The sequence below is a fragment of the Camelina sativa genome, chromosome 15 (genome assembly GCF_030686135.1).
Source record: "Camelina sativa cultivar CO46 ecotype springtype chromosome 15, ASM3068613v1".
Taxonomy (NCBI): domain Eukaryota; kingdom Viridiplantae; phylum Streptophyta; class Magnoliopsida; order Brassicales; family Brassicaceae; genus Camelina; species Camelina sativa.
Window position 1 is genome coordinate 9,682,460 of NC_141894.1, and position 18,955 is coordinate 9,701,414.

Here is an 18,955-nt window from a genome sequence, read left to right on the forward strand (position 1 = left end):
ATCAATTTTGTAAATAAAAATTTTAAATAAACAAAAGTAAAAGGGTATAACACAAAATGTACTTCAAAAATGTATATATAGATAATATGGTTTATGTAAAAGATAAAATCAGTTAGTAAATATTAATACATAATTTTTCAAATATCGACATTGAATGTGTAAGATATTATTATTTTCATTTTTAAAATCTAAACTATTCAAATCTTTTAATTTAAAAGGAAAATAAAAATTGATGGTAGAGATAATTTAAGAACTAATTAATTTTTTGATATTTAAGGTATATTATTAGTGTAATCGAAATTTATTTTCCATATTTTACTTACTGATTTTTTGCAAATATGTAGAGATCAATTTTGTAAATAAAAATTTTAAATAAACAAAAGGAAAAGGGTATAACACAAAATGTACTTAAAAAATGTAGATATAGATTACACAAATAATAATTTTACTTGGTTTTCTCATATATCAGTCAAACAAACCAAACTAATTGATAAAAAGGCCCAGTGTTATTAGGTCTGGGAAAAGTGTGAAAGGCCCAACGTGGATCAAATTAACCGAGAAGGAAAATAATCTCCAGAAGCTTCTCTATTATCCCACGTGACCACGTCTCGTCACGTCTTGGGGTTTGCGAGAGCCTCTCTTCTGCTCAGCGGGTTACCTTATCGTCAGAAAACGCTTTAACAACATTCAGAAAATGCAAAATCGCTGTTAAAGGCTTCTTCAAAGACCAAATTCCCGAAATTTTCTCCTCCTGAGAAAAAGAAATCCACATATAAAAACCATGATTCTAGCTTCACTCTACTTCTTCTAGGGTTCGTTCGTCTTCTCAAGCTGTTTGAGCAATGCCACTGGCTTACACGTTTCCGGTTCTCCCTTCTTCTTCTTGTCTGCTTTGCGGAATCTCTAATCGCGGCACCAGCTTCGTCGTAGATCGCCCGGAGCTTCAGATCTCAGGCTGCCTCGTCGTGCGTTCCGAATCCGGTGAATTCTTTGGGGGTTCTGGTTCATCTTTGCGGCAGTTCCACCGGGAAGGGCGGAGGAGGTTGAATGCTGGTGGTGGTGGTGGTGGTGTCCATGTCGTGGACAATGCGCCGTCTCGTACTTCTTCCCTCGCTGCTTCTACTTCCACAATCGAAATCCCGGTTACCTGTTACCAGGTATTTTATGCTTTTCACTGGCTTTTAGTCCTCAGAATCCCTGTATATACGATCTCTCCCGATTTGGTACTTTACTCCTCGCTGAAGTGCGACTGGAACTTGTTTTGTTTTTTTCCTCCTAAATTTGGTTGTGAATGATACGTGTTGTTGGAATGAAGTCTCTAATTTGTAGAATCAGTGGGATGTTTTGATTTGGCGAGTTTCAGAACACGATAGCAATTTTATATTGTATAATAGTTCATTTCTGCAACAAGAGTGTATGTAAGAAACGTAGCGTTTTGTTTGATAGACGATATTTCAGGATCATATATATGTTACTGTTGTTAATGGTATTGAATTTGCAGCTTATTGGAGTTTCTGATCAAGCCGAGAAAGACGAGGTTGTGAAGTCGGTTATAAATTTGAAAAAAGCTGATGCTGAAGAGGGTTATACTATGGAGGCTGCTGTAGCTCGCCAGGTTAAAAAACCTATAGTTTGATCCTGTTTTTTAAGTGCTCCATAGAATCTAACCAATTTATCACTAGACTTGAAAAGGGAAATGTGGCTTAACTTTCTTGATGTGTTGTTCTTAATGATCCTAATGTGCAGGATCTTCTCATGGATATTAGGGACAAACTTCTTTTTGAACCAGAATATGCTGGTAACCTAAAAGAAAAGATTGCTCCTCGGTCTCCTCTCAGAATTCCTTGGGCATGGTTGCCTGGTGCTCTATGCCTTCTTCAGGAGGTACTACCACTGAGCTGTAATTGGGTTTTGTCCCTGCAAATGTTCTGTACTGATCTTTCTTCATTAGTTTATCATTTCTACAAACACCCTTCGTCTTCTTAATGCAATTTTGTCTTTTCTTCTATGAAACTTAAGGGGAGTTTGATTTTTCTTAATGTTGTGATATTAGCTTTTATGTTAAGAGAAAATAATTTTTGGATAGAAAATAAAGCGTTGATGTGAGCTACTATGTTTCAGGTTGGACAAGAAAAACTCGTGCTGGATATTGGCCGGGCTGCTCTTAGGAACCTTGATTCGAAGCCATATATTCATGATGTATTTTTATCTATGGCACTTGCTGAGGTAAAATCAAATGAACTAGGAATGGGAACTATTTACCACCTTTCACTAATCTCTGCTTCTTCTATCTCTAATATGCTTCTTTTCCATGAAGTGTGCAATTGCCAAGGCTGCTTTCGAGGCTAACAAGGTCTCTCAAGGATTTGAAGCTCTTGCTCGTGCTCAATCTTTTCTGAAGAGTAAAGTTACTCTTGGGAAACTTGCATTGTTAACTCAGGTAATAGGTTCGACTGTCTTGCATCAGTATAGATAAAGCTTCTGTGTGTTTACTTTTTGTTCTGTTCTGGCTTGAATGTGATTATGTGAAAAGTGCAAGATCATGCCTTACTGTAGATTTAATTATGTTAGGGAGCTTCATAGTGTCCAGAGGCATAATTTACCAGCATATTGAGTTTTAAGGGATTGAAATGAAATTTTCAGATTGAGGAGTCACTAGAGGAGCTTGCACCACCATGCACATTGGATCTACTGGGCCTGCCTCGCACGCCAGAAAATGCAGAGAGGAGACGAGGTGCAATTTCAGCGCTACGCGAACTGCTCAGACAGGGTCTTAGTGTTGAAGCTTCATGTCAAATTCAAGACTGGCCATGCTTTCTGAGTCAGGCAATTAGCAGGTTATTGGCCACCGAGATTGTTGATCTTCTTCCATGGGATGACTTAGCCATAACTCGGAAAAATAAAAAATCACTCGAATCCCACAATCAAAGAGGGGTAATTGATTTTAGTTGTTTCTACTTGGTGTTGCTTGCTCATATCGCTGTTGGATTTTCAGGCAAGCAAAATGATACGGTATATCTCGTTTTCTTTCCTTTTGTTAAATTTAAACCAAGTGGTCCATTTCTTTTCTATTCTATCTGCTTATAAAGCATAACATTCAGTATGCTTGTGTAGATTAATAAAGCAAAAATTATATGCGAATGTCTCATAACATCAGAAGGTGTTGATCTGAAATTTGAGGAAGCTTTTTGCTCATTTCTTTTAAAACAGGTATTTTTTCTCTTGCTTTCTTTATTCTTTTGCCCTTTTAACTATGCTATTGCATCTTATTTACTTCAAGTTCATTTGCTTCGAAAGACCCATGCGTTGTTCATTTAGTTAAGTGCTACTGGACCTACATGTTGGATAGCACAGGGTTCCGAGGCAGAGGCCCTTGAAAAGCTTAAGCAGCTGGAATCAAATTCAGATTCTGCCGTCCGTAATTCAATCCTGGGAAAAGAGTCGAGAAGTACTTCTGCTACTACATCATTGGTAAACCTTATGATTCTTACCAAATATTTGTGCCATATGTTGCTAGGACTAGAGCAAACGTAATCATTCCTCTACGGGTGATTCACCCTCCAATGCTTGATGTAAATGGCATTATCAACTTTAATGGAATATGAGTAAGGTTGAGCTATGTTTCAGCAGTAATTGAAAAATGAAAATAAATAGTTGAGTGGATGGTAGTCAAAGTGATAGATTATGCTTTTAGTGCTTTTACAGCATTGTTTATGCCTGCCGCTAACCTCTTTTTCTGGTTAGTTGTGCATATGCTTAATCCTTAATATTGCTTGAGTAAGCCCTTGGGTTCATGCACTAAATTTAATTTGAAAATTATGCAAGTATGTTCATCTCTTCTCCAGCGCTGAATTTTTTCAAAAAGATTGATATCGATCTTCATACACACTACCTAATAAAATTGACCAGGAAGCGTGGCTAACGGAGTCTGTTCTTGCTAACTTTCCAGACACAAGGGGTTGTTCACCATCTTTGGTAAGAGTCAGATCATTGGAACTTGGAACTTCTGTGTAGCAGTTTTATAATTAAGCAGAAAGATATTTATATTTACAACTTTCTGCAGGCCAATTTTTTTCGGGCTGAAAAGAAATATCCAGAGAACAAGAAAATGGGATCACCTTCGATCATTAATCACAAGACAAACCAAAGACCACTTTCGACTACGCAGTTCATGAACTCGTCACAACATCTATATACAGCTGTCGAGCAGTTGACACCATCAGATTTGCAGAGCCCAGTGGTATCAGCGAAGAATATTGATGAAAGCGGTGCCAGTATGCCATCAGTCCAGCTGAAGAGAAACCTGGGTGTAAAACAAAGTAAAATATGGGATGATTGGCTCTCTCAAAGTGGTTTGATCGGAAGGGTATCTGTTGTTGCTTTATTGGGTTGCACTGTGTTCTTCTCTCTAAAACTAATAGGCATTAGGTCTGGTAGACTACAGAGTCTGCCTATATGGGTTTCTGCAAGGCCGCATTCAGAATCAGATTCTTTTCTGTCTAAAACAGAGTCTGGGAACTTCAGAAGAAACCTTGGTTCTGTGAATAGAAATGGTATCGCGGGTAACATCAAAGTGCTCTTGGACATGTTAAAGACGAATCATGGCGAACATTCAGATGCCTTGTATCTGAAAAGCTCTGGTCTGTCAGCTACATCATTGTCTCATTCCGCGTCAGAAGTGCATAAGAGACCTATGGTTACAGAAGACGCCGAAGAACTTGTGAGACAGTGGGAAAATATTAAGGCTGAAGCTCTTGGACCAACACACCAGATTTATAGCCTTTCCGAAGTCCTTGATGAATCTATGCTTGTCCAGGTTACTATTTCTGAACATCTACTCTATTTCTTTGCTTATTTGAGTTAATTTACAAAAATTGAATCTCAATGTTTTTTTTTGGGGTAACGTGAATTGCAGTGGCAAACGTTGGCAGAAACAGCAAAAGCTAAATCGTCTTATTGGAGATTCGTTTTGCTTCATCTAGAGATTTTGCAAGCACACACGTTTGAAGATGGTATTGTTGGTGAGACTGCAGAAATCGAGGCCCTTCTAGAGGAAGCAGCAGAACTAGTTGATGAATCTCAGCCCAAAAACGCAAAATATTACAGGTAAAATCTTTTTTGCTTTCGGTTTACTTTTGGACTGAGCTCGTATATTCTCCACTGATGCTGCGTTTTGTAAATTTTCTGTAGCACTTACAAGATCCGCTATAAGCTGAAGAAGCAAGAAGATGGATCTTGGAAATTCTGCGAAAGCGATATTCAAATACAGAAATGACACTATCCAATTAAAAAAAAAAAAAGCTCATTATCTAACTAGAGATTATAGCATCAACTGTGGAACATGGGATCATTTTAGCATTTGTTCTGGTTTAAGCTAGCTGTGTAGGAAAGGATCATGTTTGTTTCTTTATTCCTTAGTATCCTAAATGATTTGTCTTCGTAGATTTATTTGATTTGAATGCGTTTGTGGATAGACAGACACCTTTTTCAGTTCTTCTAATGTAAAGCGTTACCGCTCAAATCATATGGTTTTCTTTTAAACATTTGAAAATAAATATTAATCTAAAAATAAAAGCCCATACACCTACTTCACGTATCACGATGGAGTGCTTACTCAGGACTGCCACTGTTGATAATTTGAATTTGAATTTGTTTGATTAGACGCAATGCGTAAGACTATTTATTAGATAAAAAAAAAATGAAAATGGAGAAGTAAAAATATACTACTAGCGGTGAAATAAGAAACCCAACGGTCACTCTCTAGCGCATTCAAGAGTCAAAGACTTTGATCTCTCTTTTTCTCCTTCGTTTCTCTCTATCTCTGTTTCGGAACCCTAAGAAAATGGTGGAATCGGAGCTAAGCTATGAGCAGATTCGTTTGAATAGGGTGGAAGAGAACAAGAAGAGAATGGGGGAGCTTAATCTCAGCAAGCTTGCTCAATCTCTTCGCGTCTCTTCTTCTCCTAAGCCCTCTCCAGTAACTTTTCAGTTCTCTACTCTTCTCATTTCTTCATTTCTTGCTTTATGGAATTAAAGCCATTTTGTCTGGAAATGTAGTCAAAGACAAGGACGATGCGTACCCCCGTGGATTTCTCGGAGGTCAGGAGATCAAGCCGTGCTAAGGGTCCACCTCCAAGTTACAAAGAGGTCTTTTTTTCTACCATTGATCTTTTTACTCGGGGTTTGTTAAAGAACTTGTGGGTTTGATGCTTTATCTTTTGTGGAAAATAGTAGGCTCTCTTATATGTACCGAGATAGATAGTGAGTCTGTTTTTGGAATGATCTGTTGTTCTATTTTTGAGAATCCTAGTTTCATGAGTTGTTTCTCATGACACATTTATCAGAGTTATCTTGATCCTTATTCGCAGTTTGGGCTAGAACCACTGGAGAGGCCAAGGAGGTTGACCAATCCACCACACTCTATATACTATTAAAATTTAAACATAACTTCTCTAAAACCATTTGATGTAATTAGTTTTCACTTTTCAGTATAAGTTGTATGTGTTTTGGCTTTGCAGGAGCTATCAAAGAAGAGATCTGCTGAACCGGGTATATGCTTCGGACGAGGCAAGAATGTATGCAGTCGACAAGGCAGAGACGCTTCAGTCAAGCTTAGATCCAGAATTCCCTAGCTTTGTCAAACCAATGCTCCAATCACACGTCACCGGAGGTTTTTGGTTGGTAGGTCAAGAAACTTGAATGTTCAATGTATCAAAAGACTGTCTGAAACTTAGCCCTAGTAAGTGTAAACTCCGATGATTTTTCATACGTTTTCGTAAACCAGGGCTTGCCGCTTCGTTTTTGCAAGACACATCTGCCAAAACGTGATGAAATGATGACTTTAGTTGACGAGGAAGATGAGGAATTTGTGGCGAAATACCTTGCCGCGAAGACCGGTCTTAGCGGAGGCTGGAGAGGTTTCTCCATTGATCATCAGTTAGTCGATGGAGATGCTGTCGTGTTTCACCTTATCGCCCCAACAATATTCAAGGTAAACTTGAACGATCTTGATTTGTTGAAACATAGGCTAGTTGGACACTTTTAGCATTAATGTTGAAACATATTGCTTGGTCAGGTGTATATCATTAGGGTAAATGATGATGGAAACAATGATTCAGATGGGAATGAAGAAGATGAAGAGAATGATATTGAATCAAACAAGAAACAAGAAGAAAATGTTTCTGAAGCTAGACAGTTGCGAAGCAGTGGTAAAAGAAAAAGAGGAGGTAATTAAACAATGTCTCAACTAATCTCATGTTAAACTTAATTTTGATTCGATAAAAAACTTGAGTTGTGAATTGATGTGTGCAGGAAGAAAGTAGAGTTTGAACTTGAAGGTTGAATTGTGATTCTGAAGAGAAGGAAGAAACTAACAAGTTGTTGTAATGGAGACAAACATTTGGATTCGGGTTTATTTTGTGTCTTGTAATGGAGACAAAGATGGAAACGTTACTTACGGCTAATATTTTTGGTAGGCTACGTTGATTGCTTGATTTTATATGATTTGATATTTTATAAATATACGATTTGGATAAGGGAAGGAGAAAAAACAAAACTTGAAGGAAGAGAATTGAAAGTGAAGTCGCACCGAACCGAAAACAAAATGGACCTAACCAAATTGAAATTAGGATTGAGAACCGGGATTTTGTATTACCAATAGGCAATAGTACCACCGCCACAAATTGGTACACAACATATCCGGTACGGTCCGGTTCGATTAATAAAACACGAGAAAGAGATAGGGAGAGAAGAGACGAAACTGATTCCTCCACACGGAAAAGCAAAAACCGTAAAGAGAGAGAGAGACGACGACGACGACGGCCAAAGTCTCTTTTACTCCAAAAACTTTTGCTTCCTTCTCTCTTAATTCTCTCCCCAATCAATCACGAGACGCAAAACTTGATGTCACCATCCCCAGAGAAACCCTAATCAAAAAATTTCTATCAAAATCCCCAAACAAAAATTAAAAAAAAGGTCTTGTTGGACTAAACGTCCGCAGGGGAAACAAAAACAAAGATGGTGTTTCCTTGGAACATTGCTAAATCAGCGGAGGAAGCTTTCTCGAGGTGGGCGGTGAAAAGGGTTGTCAAATTCCTGTTGAAGAAGAAATTGGGTAAACTCATACTTGGTGACATCGACCTTGATCAACTCGATATCCAGCTTCGTGATGGCTCTATTCAGCTCTGCGATCTTGCCATCAACGTTGACTATTTGAACGACAAGGTTTTTTTTGCCCTCTTCTCTCCCCTTTTGTGTTTTTTTTTGCTTTTTAGATTATGGAATTTTGGAATTTTTGGCTCTGAAGTAGAAGACAGTTTAATGTTGAGGATGGTGTAGTTGTAGTTCAATCCAGGGAGCTTTAGTTCATTGTTAGTGGTTTAGTTCCTGATGATCAAAAGACCGTTTGCAGTTGATGAATGCTAGAGTACTGGTTTCGAGCGAATTAATAGAGTTGTAGCTCCATTATTGTATCTTGAGATATGTTTATGGGGTTTGTGATTAGATTGTTTTGGAATTCATACTTTGGTTTTCTTATCAATTTGTTGAAAATATATAAAAGGAACCAATTTTTTTATTTCTTTGAATTCAGTTTGATGCTCCCCTGCTCATAAAGGAAGGCTCAATTGGATCTTTGTTAGTCAAAATGCCTTGGAAGACTAATGGTTGTCAAGTTGAGGTTGATGAGCTTGAGCTCGTTCTCGCACCACGTTTGGAAAGTAATGCGTCATCTTCAAATGAAGCAACCACCTCTGCCTCTAACAGAGAAGATTCACAGAATATTCGTCTTGAACTAGGAAAGCATGACAATGAGATGTTGGTGAACGCTGCAAAATCTGCTTCTATTGATGTCCATGAAGGCGTTAAGACGGTTGCCAAGATAGTGAAATGGTTTCTTACAAGTTTTCATGTCAAAATTAAGAATCTGATCATAGCATTTGATTCTGACTTTGGCAACGATCAGAGAGAAGCTGGTCCTCGGCCAACATTGGTACTTAGAATGACAGAAATAGAATGTGGAATTTCAGAGGACCATGTTTCGGCTAATGAAGTTTCTCCTGATAACATCCTCGGTATTAATCGACTTGCAAACTGTGTGAAGTTTCAAGGAGCTGTTGTAGAGCTTTTAAATATGGGTGGTGATGATGATGACAAAACTTGTGGTAAAAACCCATCTACTGGGGTGACTTTGATCATGACAGGCGAAGGAGGTGGCTTTTCAGGGAGTTTGAATTTTAGTATACCCTGGAAGAATGGTTCTTTAGATATTCGCAAGGTGGATGCTGATATTTGTATTGATCCTGTTGAACTACGATTTCAACCGTCTACAATTAGATGGTTCTTACAATTGTGGAAGGCTTTCACAAGTTTCGGATCGGATGGTTGCCCCTCAGTTTCTCGTTCTGATCCATTTACGGATTCACCTACAATACCTACTAATGTAATGGTAACGCCTCCAGCTACATTATCCTCGTCAGGTGGCCAAGAATTAGAGCCTGATACTACACCTGACTTACAGTTTATACCCGATTGGTTTCCATCTTCTTTCAGCAAGAAAGAAGTGGATGGAGAAGTAGATATTGGGGCAAGGTATAAAGGATGTCTCTACCATAATATTTCTTTTTTTCTCAAGTCATTCAGAGATATTGTATTTTTTTTTACTTGACTTTTTTTTGTTTTTAATCTTTCATCACAATCTGGATATGACTTTACCTTTAGGTTTATCTAACTGAATTGACGTATTTGTGTTATCTCTTCTTGTTTCCTACAGTGTGGACCAGTTTTTTGAATGTTTTGATGCAATGAGGAGTTACCAATCAGCTTTTGGAAGCCAAGGAATGTGGAATTGGACATCTTCTGTCTTCACAGCAATCAATGCTGCATCTAGCCTTGCTTCTGGGTCTTTGCTTCTTCCTTCTGGTAAGAATATTTTCTTGAATTTGTTTAAAATTGTGCATTGAACATATTGGTATGTATTATCACCAAATATATGTAAGCTTTCTTATACCGGTGTTAATCTTGTTTAGAAATCTTAGGTTATTTCTTGTTTTTTCTAGATTTTATTACTGCTAGTCTGCTACCCTATATACCATCAAGTTTTATGCTTAAATCAATCCATTAGCTAGTGATGCCAAGCGATGTAAGTCGTTATAGTAACAAGCTATCTACTATTCTCTTGAATATGCAGAACAACAACATGTGGAAACAAGTTGTAAAGTATTCTTTGCTGGAGTTTCGGTAGTTTTGTTTTTCCAAGATGAAGACAATTGGAAGGATGTTTCCACGCAGATGCACTACTTGGGTGCAGAACTCAGAGATATTTCTGTCTCTTTTCAGGTAATTACCTTGATGAATTGTATTTAATCTCCTCACTAGTATCTGCCCCCGAGTTACTTAAAACATTCAATAAGGTCAACAGGTATGCCCTCGTGATATGAGGCTAGAAGGTGAAGTGAACAGCATAGAGATCGCCGATTATTTTCAAGCTGGAAATGTTGTTGACACTGCTAATGCTGAATATCAGACTCGTTCGATTAAGGATTTACAAGCCAAGGTTCAGACTAGTCTTCCTCCCTTTGCCTCGTCTCATATGCATGCTGACTCCGAAAGCTTAAGCGAGATAGTTTCTGATGGATTCCTCTTTCGTAACAAAGGTTTCGCAGTCAAGACATTGTTGGTTATAGCTGCTGGAGGCAGTGGATTTCAGTTTATTGTCAGGTTCCAATCATCCAAATCCAGCCATAGAGTATCAAACTCATTCTCGTTGAGTTTACCTCCTACCACATTCTGGTTGAACCTTAATTCAGTAGAAATGTTGGTAAAGCTTTTCAACGATGTATCAGAATCTATCCCCATAATTAGTCATGAAAGGAATCAGGTGGCATCCTCTTCTAAATCAGAAAGTTTGCGAGGTAGTGTGTCAATTTGGAATGCTCGAGTGATTCTGTGGTTCCCTTTTGAGAGCAATTCAGAAAGGTTATGTAACTCGCTTGGTGAGCAATTTATTGTCATCGACTTATCTTCATCTCCGCCATCTGACAAGGAAAGGCGTAAAGAAGAAAATCCAGGAGAAATGTACTTTACATCGGCTACTCGCTCTATATGCGTCAGTGTTGGTGATGCTAGCATCTATTTGGTCACTTCTGACCGTAAAGATTCTGAAACAAATTCATACCTGAGGCAGGGGGAATTCTCTGCATATAATATATTGCATACCAACAATAGAACTAGGCACCAACTTTCAACCATTGGTATGTTTTGGCAAGATAGACCTATTGGTGGCCCTTGGTTAGTGGAGAGAGCTAAGATGCTGGCTACGCAGGAAGAATCTATTCAGACAGGTAAGTCTTGCGGGAACGGCCTTGAGTTTGCTGCTGTTGCTACGGCCAAAGATCAAGAAGACATCTACTCTCGAACCAGGAAAGAGATAATTTTGGCTTCTTCATTCTGCCTTTATGTTCATTTGCTTCCACTTGCTATCCGTTTAGATAGCTGGCAGTACAGCAAATTCTGTAATCTCATAGAAGAGGCAAAAAATTGGCTATCACGTATGGCAACCAATACAGCTGACAAAACAGAGGAATCTGTTGTGTGTCAAACATCTCTCGTTGTTGAATGTGATTTTATTGACATCTTGGTTAGGCCAGAACCACAAATGGACATTAAAAATCAGCTTCAGATTGAGCTTCCTGGATCATGGATTCAGCTCAACCTAAGGGTTCAGAAAGTAAATCTTATGTCCGTCTCAAATCTCGGCAGTATCTCTGGTGCTGATTTCTTTTGGTTAGCCCATGGGGAAGGTACATTATGGGGTTCTGTCACAAGTCTACCTGATCAGGAGTTGCTCTTACTCTCATGTAACAACTCTGCAATCAAGCGCGGTAACGGAGGAGGTTCAAATGCATTGTCGTCAAGGTTTGCTGGCTTAGATATTCTGCATTTGCATGAACCAGGAATTTGTGAAGATTATTTAGCTGTATCTGTCAGGGGCTGTACGTTCTCTGCCATAGGAGGACGCCTGGATTGGATAGAAGTGGCTACTTCTTTTTTCACTTTTGAAGTTGAAACAAATTCTCAGGAGAGAAACTCCAGCCCATCTAGTGGCTCCTCGTTTATTCTGAATTTGGTTGATGTTGGTCTAAGCTATGAACCTCACCATGAGAATACAGATCATTTACATCAAGTAAGTGATCCATGGGTTGCCTGTCTGGTAGCAGCATCTTCTTTTAGCCTCTCGAAAAAAAGTCTGGTTAATTCCATAAGCAGTGATTATACAATCAGGATTCAAGATCTTGGGCTTCTTCTGTCTGTGGATTTGGACCTTAGCAAACTTGATGGAATGTACAGTTCAGAGCATCTTCATGAGACTGGCTATGTTAAAGTTGCTAATGTGGCGCTAATTGAAGCAACTCTAAGGACTAACTCTGAAAATGGCCTTTGGGAGTTAGAGTGTTCAAAATCTCACTTATTAATTGAAACTTGCAGTGACACGACTTCTGGTTTGATTCGCTTGGCCACCCAGCTCCAACAGTTACTTGCTCCTGATTTAGAAGAATCAGCTGTGCACCTACAGACTCGATGGGACAGCATTCAGCAGGCAAACGCTAGGAATGATTTTGATATCAACGATAGACTCAGTAGCTCCGATTCAAGTGGAGAAATGAGAAACTTGAGATTAGAGTCAGGAAATGAAACTGGGGTCATTGGTTTGATGGACGAAATAAATGAAGATGCATTCCAGTTTGATGTCAATCCTACATGTCAGTCTGACTCTATGGATTGTCAGAATATCTATATGTCACCTCATGGAATTTCTCATAGGCAGGCATATGATTGGGTACCTGCTACTCCTGAGAAACTAGCTTCTAATCACAGTTTTTGTGGGTCATCATCTAGAATAGATTCAGAAAGCAGTCAAATATTCCTAGAGAGAGAGAGCCTGCCTGAAATAATAGAAAACTATTGTTTGTCTGAGTTCCGTCCATTGTCAGAGGTACCTCAAGAAGAGGATTCATCAGAAAGAGAATTCGTTCCTGAGACTGATTTGAGGAGAGGAAATTCTGGGTGGTATGATGACGCGTCCTTAAGAATTTTAGAAGACCATGTGTCAGAAGCAACTGAGGAAGATCATGAGGAACAAATTCTTGATGGAGAATTTTCATCTTTTGGCCTGACATCTTATTCTGCTGTTGCAGCTACTGGACGTATACTTCTTAAAAACATTGACCTCACATGGAGAATATACTCTGGCTCTGATTGGCATGATTCTAGAAAAAAAGGTGAAAAATTTAAACATACAAAGGGTCGGGATACAACTTTGAGCCTTGAGCTGGAATTATCCGGGGTGCAGTTCCTGTATGAAATCTTTCCAATTGGCGGAATATGTACCTCTAAATTATCTCTGAAGGTCCAAGATTTTTATCTTTATGATAGAAGCAACACTGCACCTTGGACATTGGTAATTGAGATTTTTGACTCTTATCAGCATAAGATTGATTATACTAGAATTAACTTAGGTAGATAAATTAACTTGTTCCCTTGAATTATAGGTCCTTGGATATTACAACTCAAGAGATCACCCAAGAGATTCCTCTTCATATGCATTCAAGTTGGAATTAAAAGCTGTCAGACCTGACCCTGAAACGCCACTTGAGGAAAACAGGTATGCTATCTTGTATATTGTTTACAGTGTTATACTTACACTGGTCTACGTGTATGCACAATAAAATTTCAACAATTTTTTCTGTACTAACTATAATCATTTTGTTCCCAGCAACTCTATCAATTATTAAACATTTGCCTAGTTATAGATTAGCTGCACTGTCAAACTTAATGCGTATGAAAGAAAAAAGGCAATTGCGTTAATACTAAATAATTAAGGTCATTGTTCCATAGAGGTAGTAATATTCATACAGAATAGATGGAAAATTGTAAGGCTAAACTAAGTTACAGATGCATTCTTAGTAAACTTGAATTATGTTCTCTATGCTACGTATGTTTTTTTTTCTTTTGATAGATATTGGTGTTTCGTTATAACTTAAATGGACCTTCTGCTAGTGGCTTAATTAATAATACTGCATTATATGTATACCCTTTCTTTCTTTTCCTCATGAACTGCTTCCTCCCAGGTTACGGATCGCTTTACTCCCTATACTGTTACATCTTCATCAAAGTCAACTGGATTTTCTCATCAGCTTTTTTGGAGCTAACAGCCTGGAAAAGCCTGCTGTCTGTGTTGGAGACTCAGGTGGTTCAACGTTGTCAACTTCTGTTAGAGGACATAATATTATAGAAGAAGCGCTTCTTCCATATTTTCAGGTTAATAAAGATTCTTTCTACCTATAATGATGGCGCAGTTGAAACATTCACGTGTTACCCACCTAGGACGTGTATAATAATTATGTATAATGATAGGGCGAGTTTTCATGATCTGATGAATGTGATTGCTAATCATGATGTTTCGATATATTTATACACACAGGCACACGCACATATATATATATATATAGATATATATATATATGGATATATATATATATAGATATTATAATATGATGTCACTCAGCTGAAGTAAAACCTTGGTGTTCTTGTAATTAGAAGTTTTAAGGAAGTATGCTAGGCATGATTTCTAAATTATCTGACTAATGAAATTCATTTCGCAGAAATTTGACATATGGCCTGTTAGTGTTCGAGTTGATTACAGTCCCCATCATGTTGACATAGCAGCACTAACAGGAGGAAAATATGCAGAGCTTGTGAACCTTGTTCCATGGAAGGTAAGAACAAAAATTTCCAACCTGTGTCTTCAAGATTTTTTCAGCATCGTTTACTCATCGCAGAGGAACAAATGCAGGGGATTGAATTACAGCTCAAACATGTGCATGCTGCTGGAATCTATGGCTGGGGAAATGTATGTGAAACTATACTGGGAGAATGGTTGGAAGATGTATCTCAGAATCAGGTTTGTTTCACACAGCCTGCTGTCGTGTGCACATTAATAATCATCCATTTTATAGGTTTACTGACAAGCTTTTTAATGTTCTATAATTGCATCTTCAGATTCATCAACTGTTAAAGGGGATCCCAACAGTAAGATCACTTGCTGCTCTTTATGCTGCTGCTGCCAAGCTTGTCTCGTCACCTGTTGAAAGTTACAGGAAAGATCGAAGGCTAGTGAAGGGAGTTCAAAGAGGTAAGACTTGAAAACCCAAGATGGTGAATGCTCAACTTTAGTTTCCGTTTCTTTCTGTTATCAGAAACTAAGCTAGTTATAGTGCACTATTAAGGCATTGTTCGAATCATATATGATATTACAACTGTTGAAACCACTTACAAAACTGAAGCTGTTCATAAAAGCTTTTGGTGTTAATATATTTTCTAGACCCTCATTCCTCTAGAATAACGGTTAATAACAGTAGCTGGTAGCCCTCTGACCATGATTAGGAAACCTTCATACTTCTTATATAGTTGATACTAGAATTGCCTCTCATAAGCAAGATGCATGGCATCTGCTGCTGTGGCCAAATTATTACACATCAACGTTGTCAGGTCTTGATCATGTTTCTGATACTATCCGTTTTTAAAATAAAGATGTTCAGCAGTTTATATTATGTTTTATTCTGTAGTATGCATTATGGAGCTGAAACTGTTTTCAGGTACTATAGCATTTCTCAGAAGCATCTCACTGGAAGCTGTCGGACTTGGTGTTCACTTGGCAGCTGGGGCTCATGATATTTTATTGAGAGCAGAATATATATTTACAAGTGCACCATCATTGCCACAACCCCAAGGCAAAACGAAGACAAATGTTAGACAAAATCAGCCTAGAAATGCTAAGCAAGGCATGCTTAAGGTGAGTGTAAAGGCTATACATGTCCTGCATTTCTGCTCCTGTATCATATAATTTACATTGCGGAGGTTTTGTAGGCATGTGAGAGCATCGGTGATGGAATAGGAAAGACAGCTTCGGCATTAGTCCGCACACCTTTGAAGAAGTATCAACGTGGAGACGGAGCTGGATCAGCTTTTGCAACAGTTGTTCAGGGAGTTCCAACAGCTGCTATAGCACCTGCTTCAGCTTGTGCTAGAGCTGTACATAGTGCTCTTCTTGGCATCAGAAATAGGTCGGTTCATATTAGAAATTTTGGAAATACGGCTGGGAAACTCTGTTATTTGCAAAGTATTAAAGACTCATGTGGATTCTTTCTATTTTCAGTCTTGATCCTGAACATAAAAAGGAATCCATGGAAAAGTACTTAGGCCCCGATAAACAAAGGAAGCAGGACCAACACCGATAAAAAAACCCAGGTAAAATCCTGGTCAGGCTAATACTCTTACATCTTCTCAGATTGGTTATTGCAATTTCGGATATTCATCTAGCAGTTTGAGAAACAAACCTGGCTTTAACCAATTGATGCGCTGTGTTGTAATATGTTTGCTACAGATTGTCCATTTTGGTGTGAGGTCCATTTTACATATATAGCATGTAAGTCTACTAAGCTTATTGAGATCTAAGTAAACCTGTTAGGGTGGCCAATCTGTTTCTCGTGCTTATAATATCAACATGTTTCATTTGTCTTGCAGGTATATAGGTTTGAAATAGAGTAAAGCTCAGAACCATTCTTTTGCCCATCGATAAGCCATAGTGATAGTAGTGCCACTGCTTATCAGTTGGGTGTTAACCAAGAGTATTAGACTGAAGTCACTGAACCAGTTGCATACAATGGAGATATAATATAGCCAACGATGATCATAGGGAAAAAAAAACTACATAAAAGACTTGAGAGAACACTCCAAGAAAAACAAGAAAAAGAAAACAATAAAAAATAGGAGATTATATATTTTTTATCAGTACTATTACACATCTAGTTCGCCGTAGTTGTTAGCTGACCTTGTCCCGATCTTTCAGTCATCAGATTCCAATATACTTGCAAGACAATTCTGCAAAACCAAAATACATAGAAAATATTACATACAATGTAAGTATGAAACACTTTTTCTTAATATTAATTGTTAGAAATTACTGTAGAAGACGACATTTGTTCAATTAATCAATAATTAAATATGCTATACCTGAGATTTGTGTGGGAGATGGAAGTTAATGTTGTTGGAATGAACTTTCTTGGACTTGTTGAGACCTAACTTCCACCAATTACGAGATCCCTTTGAGATGGTACGTTCAGAGTCTTGAGCACTAAGTTCCTCTCTAAGTGTCGTCACTTTCCTCTGAGTAGTTTTCTCTAGTGGCAACAGAACTCCACCAAAGAAGATCTCATCAGCCGCAGAAGTGAAACCCAAGTTTTCGACATTGAATTTGAAATCAGACGAGACAGGAGCTTCCTTGTACTTCATCTGATCATGTGCTCTTGATATTGTCTCTTGAAGCTGGCTTCTACTATGATTAGTACCGTCTGCAAAATCATTGGAAAATGAGATTCTTGCGTCTACAAAGGATGAAGAATACAATGAGGATTGTTCTACAGCATTAGCCATCTCTCTCTCTCTCTCTTTCTACACTTATTTACTCTTTATCTCAGTAAGTGTGTGTTTCTTCCTCTGTGCTAGTCTTTGGGAGCTTCATGCAGCCACATGTTTTGCATTTTATAGATATGAGATTGGTGGGCATCCATGTGGATTTTATCTTTTTCTTTAAACTATTTTTTTTTTCTTTATTTTCTTAATGCAGATTCATATTGTAATATATAGATTAATACTGGCTAATACCGATTCAATGAATTTGAGTTTATTTAGTTTATAGTTTTGACTTCTCTTTCGTGGATAAAAAAAAAAAAGACGAGTCAATTAGCTTCGACAATGAAGACATTTTGTTTATAAGCATATACTTACATTTATGTATTGATTGAAGCATTAATGCGCCGTAAATATGGTATCTTAAACTATGGCTTGAATAAAGGAAATTACTACACGAAACCAATATTTATATAGAATTCAGTTTTCTAAAATGGATGTGGAAGTTTAAGTTTAACTTAATCTCTTTAACCGCAAGTAGCAACATAGCCAAAATCTGTTAAAAACTTCGAAATAGTGAGAGAGACAGAGAGTAGTAGCATTCAACGTTCAAACTTTCAATCTCTAATTCTAATTACTGTGTAAAGCTGATTTCGACAGTTTGATCAGATAATAAATTTATCTTCTTCACTAAACCGAACGTCATTTGGCAATTTAGTTATATTTTGTACTACTTCGTTATAATTTATTTATATTTCTTCCCAGACCATTTATTTTCAGTATATTACAATTATATATTTGAAAGATTTTAAATATCATATATTATTATATCTATATATATAAGAGAAAGTGTAAAGAATATATATAGTTTGCACTGATATCAAGACAATAGTGGGTTAATACGGGTGAACAAAAATATAAAATAAAAGAAATTACGTAAGATGGCATCAATTATAAGAAAACAAAGTGGCATCATTATGGAGTATTATTTTTATTTCTAAAAAGGTTTACGAATTCAATGTGGTATTGAAATCACAACGTTTGTAGATCTGTCGTCGTTCATAACGTAGATGATTAGATTCATTGCATTGCATTTTTATGAACTCTTCTGTTGTCTCTCTAGATTTAGTTCGATATAAAGTGTGGAACTCTATTAACCGACATAAGTCCACCTTGTCCGCATCGTTTCCCTATAATTTCTGTCTTATCTTATAAATTGCATTAATTTTGATATACTGCTAATGCGCAAGTAACTGTTGAGACATTTGTTTATTCTTGCATTTGGTCATTCATAAATGAATACTATTAACTCATATACGATTAAATTTCGCCTAACTATCCGCTGCTACTTCACGTACTCGATCGGCACTATTATGCACTCGCAAGTGTTCTCTAATTCCTCTCCCTCTCTTTCTCTCAAGAATAATTCTATCAAATCTACAGACCTTTCATATGCATCTGAAAATTAAATTACAGAAGTAAGAAATAA

The 18,955-nt window shown here is 37.6% G+C and overlaps 4 protein-coding genes across 7 annotated transcripts; 3 read left to right on the forward strand and 1 right to left on the reverse strand.

Annotated features, from left to right (window-relative positions):
• Nucleotides 1-575: 575 nt before the first annotated feature.
• LOC104746302 (plastid division protein CDP1, chloroplastic) lies at nucleotides 576-5,521 on the forward strand. 3 transcript variants are annotated; one of them, XM_010467748.3, is made up of 12 exons: nucleotides 576-1,157; nucleotides 1,502-1,615; nucleotides 1,747-1,884; nucleotides 2,122-2,226; nucleotides 2,318-2,440; nucleotides 2,644-3,012; nucleotides 3,115-3,210; nucleotides 3,355-3,471; nucleotides 3,910-3,975; nucleotides 4,064-4,816; nucleotides 4,916-5,106; nucleotides 5,191-5,521. In XM_010467748.3, the coding sequence occupies exons 1-12, from the start codon at nucleotides 843-845 to the stop codon at nucleotides 5,273-5,275; spliced, it is 2,472 nt and encodes an 823-aa protein (XP_010466050.2). In that variant the 5' UTR covers nucleotides 576-842; the 3' UTR covers nucleotides 5,276-5,521. The 3 variants fall into 3 exon arrangements, 1 of the variants encoding a protein (XP_010466050.2); XR_015582226.1 differs by having other exon boundaries at nucleotides 616-1,157; nucleotides 3,350-3,471; XR_015582227.1 differs by having other exon boundaries at nucleotides 619-1,157; nucleotides 3,298-3,471.
• Nucleotides 5,522-5,645: 124 nt separating this feature from the next.
• Nucleotides 5,646-7,535, forward strand: LOC104746303 (B3 domain-containing protein At3g19184-like). Its single transcript, XM_010467749.2, has 7 exons — nucleotides 5,646-5,977; nucleotides 6,058-6,147; nucleotides 6,369-6,400; nucleotides 6,519-6,681; nucleotides 6,785-6,991; nucleotides 7,076-7,226; nucleotides 7,312-7,535. The coding sequence occupies exons 1-7, from the start codon at nucleotides 5,843-5,845 to the stop codon at nucleotides 7,320-7,322; spliced, it is 789 nt and encodes a 262-aa protein (XP_010466051.1). The 5' UTR covers nucleotides 5,646-5,842; the 3' UTR covers nucleotides 7,323-7,535.
• Nucleotides 7,536-7,747: 212 nt separating this feature from the next.
• On the forward strand, nucleotides 7,748-17,028 carry LOC104746304 (autophagy-related protein 2). 2 transcript variants are annotated; one of them, XM_019237284.2, is made up of 15 exons: nucleotides 7,748-8,223; nucleotides 8,591-9,588; nucleotides 9,770-9,918; nucleotides 10,187-10,335; nucleotides 10,418-13,456; nucleotides 13,548-13,660; nucleotides 14,127-14,316; nucleotides 14,661-14,774; nucleotides 14,852-14,959; nucleotides 15,058-15,190; nucleotides 15,654-15,850; nucleotides 15,925-16,121; nucleotides 16,214-16,305; nucleotides 16,442-16,483; nucleotides 16,582-17,028. In XM_019237284.2, exons 1-13 carry the CDS (start codon nucleotides 8,017-8,019, stop codon nucleotides 16,293-16,295), a joined length of 5,676 nt encoding a protein of 1,891 aa, XP_019092829.2. In that variant the 5' UTR covers nucleotides 7,748-8,016; the 3' UTR covers nucleotides 16,296-16,305; nucleotides 16,442-16,483; nucleotides 16,582-17,028. The 2 variants fall into 2 exon arrangements, with proteins under 2 accessions (XP_019092829.2, XP_087344528.1); XM_087488402.1 differs by having other exon boundaries at nucleotides 7,751-8,223; nucleotides 10,410-13,456.
• On the reverse strand, nucleotides 16,662-17,741 carry LOC147926442 (uncharacterized). Its single transcript, XM_087488403.1, has 2 exons — nucleotides 17,071-17,741; nucleotides 16,662-16,938 (listed from the first exon to the last, which is right to left on the reverse strand). The coding sequence occupies exons 1-2, from the start codon at nucleotides 17,488-17,490 to the stop codon at nucleotides 16,903-16,905; spliced, it is 456 nt and encodes a 151-aa protein (XP_087344529.1). The 5' UTR covers nucleotides 17,491-17,741; the 3' UTR covers nucleotides 16,662-16,902.
• Nucleotides 17,742-18,955: the final 1,214 nt, after the last annotated feature.

Excerpts from the sequence above, each read along its gene's own strand:
- LOC104746302 (XM_010467748.3), top strand. The coding sequence starts at position 843 with ATGCCACTGGCTTACACGTTTCCGGTTCTCCCTTCTTCTTCTTGTCTG. Across the intron at positions 1,616-1,746 it reads AGGCTGCTGTAGCTCGCCAG|GATCTTCTCATGGATATTAG; the intron begins GTTAAAAAACCT and ends CCTAATGTGCAG. Across the intron at positions 3,013-3,114 it reads CAGGCAAGCAAAATGATACG|ATTAATAAAGCAAAAATTAT; the intron begins GTATATCTCGTT and ends ATGCTTGTGTAG.
- LOC104746303 (XM_010467749.2), top strand. The coding sequence starts at position 5,843 with ATGGTGGAATCGGAGCTAAGCTATGAGCAGATTCGTTTGAATAGGGTG. Across the intron at positions 6,148-6,368 it reads CACCTCCAAGTTACAAAGAG|TTTGGGCTAGAACCACTGGA; the intron begins GTCTTTTTTTCT and ends CCTTATTCGCAG. Across the intron at positions 6,401-6,518 it reads CCACTGGAGAGGCCAAGGAG|GAGCTATCAAAGAAGAGATC; the intron begins GTTGACCAATCC and ends TTGGCTTTGCAG.
- LOC104746304 (XM_019237284.2), top strand. The coding sequence starts at position 8,017 with ATGGTGTTTCCTTGGAACATTGCTAAATCAGCGGAGGAAGCTTTCTCG. Across the intron at positions 13,661-14,126 it reads ACGCCACTTGAGGAAAACAG|GTTACGGATCGCTTTACTCC; the intron begins GTATGCTATCTT and ends GCTTCCTCCCAG. Across the intron at positions 15,191-15,653 it reads AGTGAAGGGAGTTCAAAGAG|GTACTATAGCATTTCTCAGA; the intron begins GTAAGACTTGAA and ends AACTGTTTTCAG.
- LOC147926442 (XM_087488403.1), bottom strand. The coding sequence starts at position 17,490 with ATGGCTAATGCTGTAGAACAATCCTCATTGTATTCTTCATCCTTTGTA. Across the intron at positions 16,939-17,070 it reads ATCTCCCACACAAATCTCAG|AATTGTCTTGCAAGTATATT; the intron begins GTATAGCATATT and ends TTGGTTTTGCAG.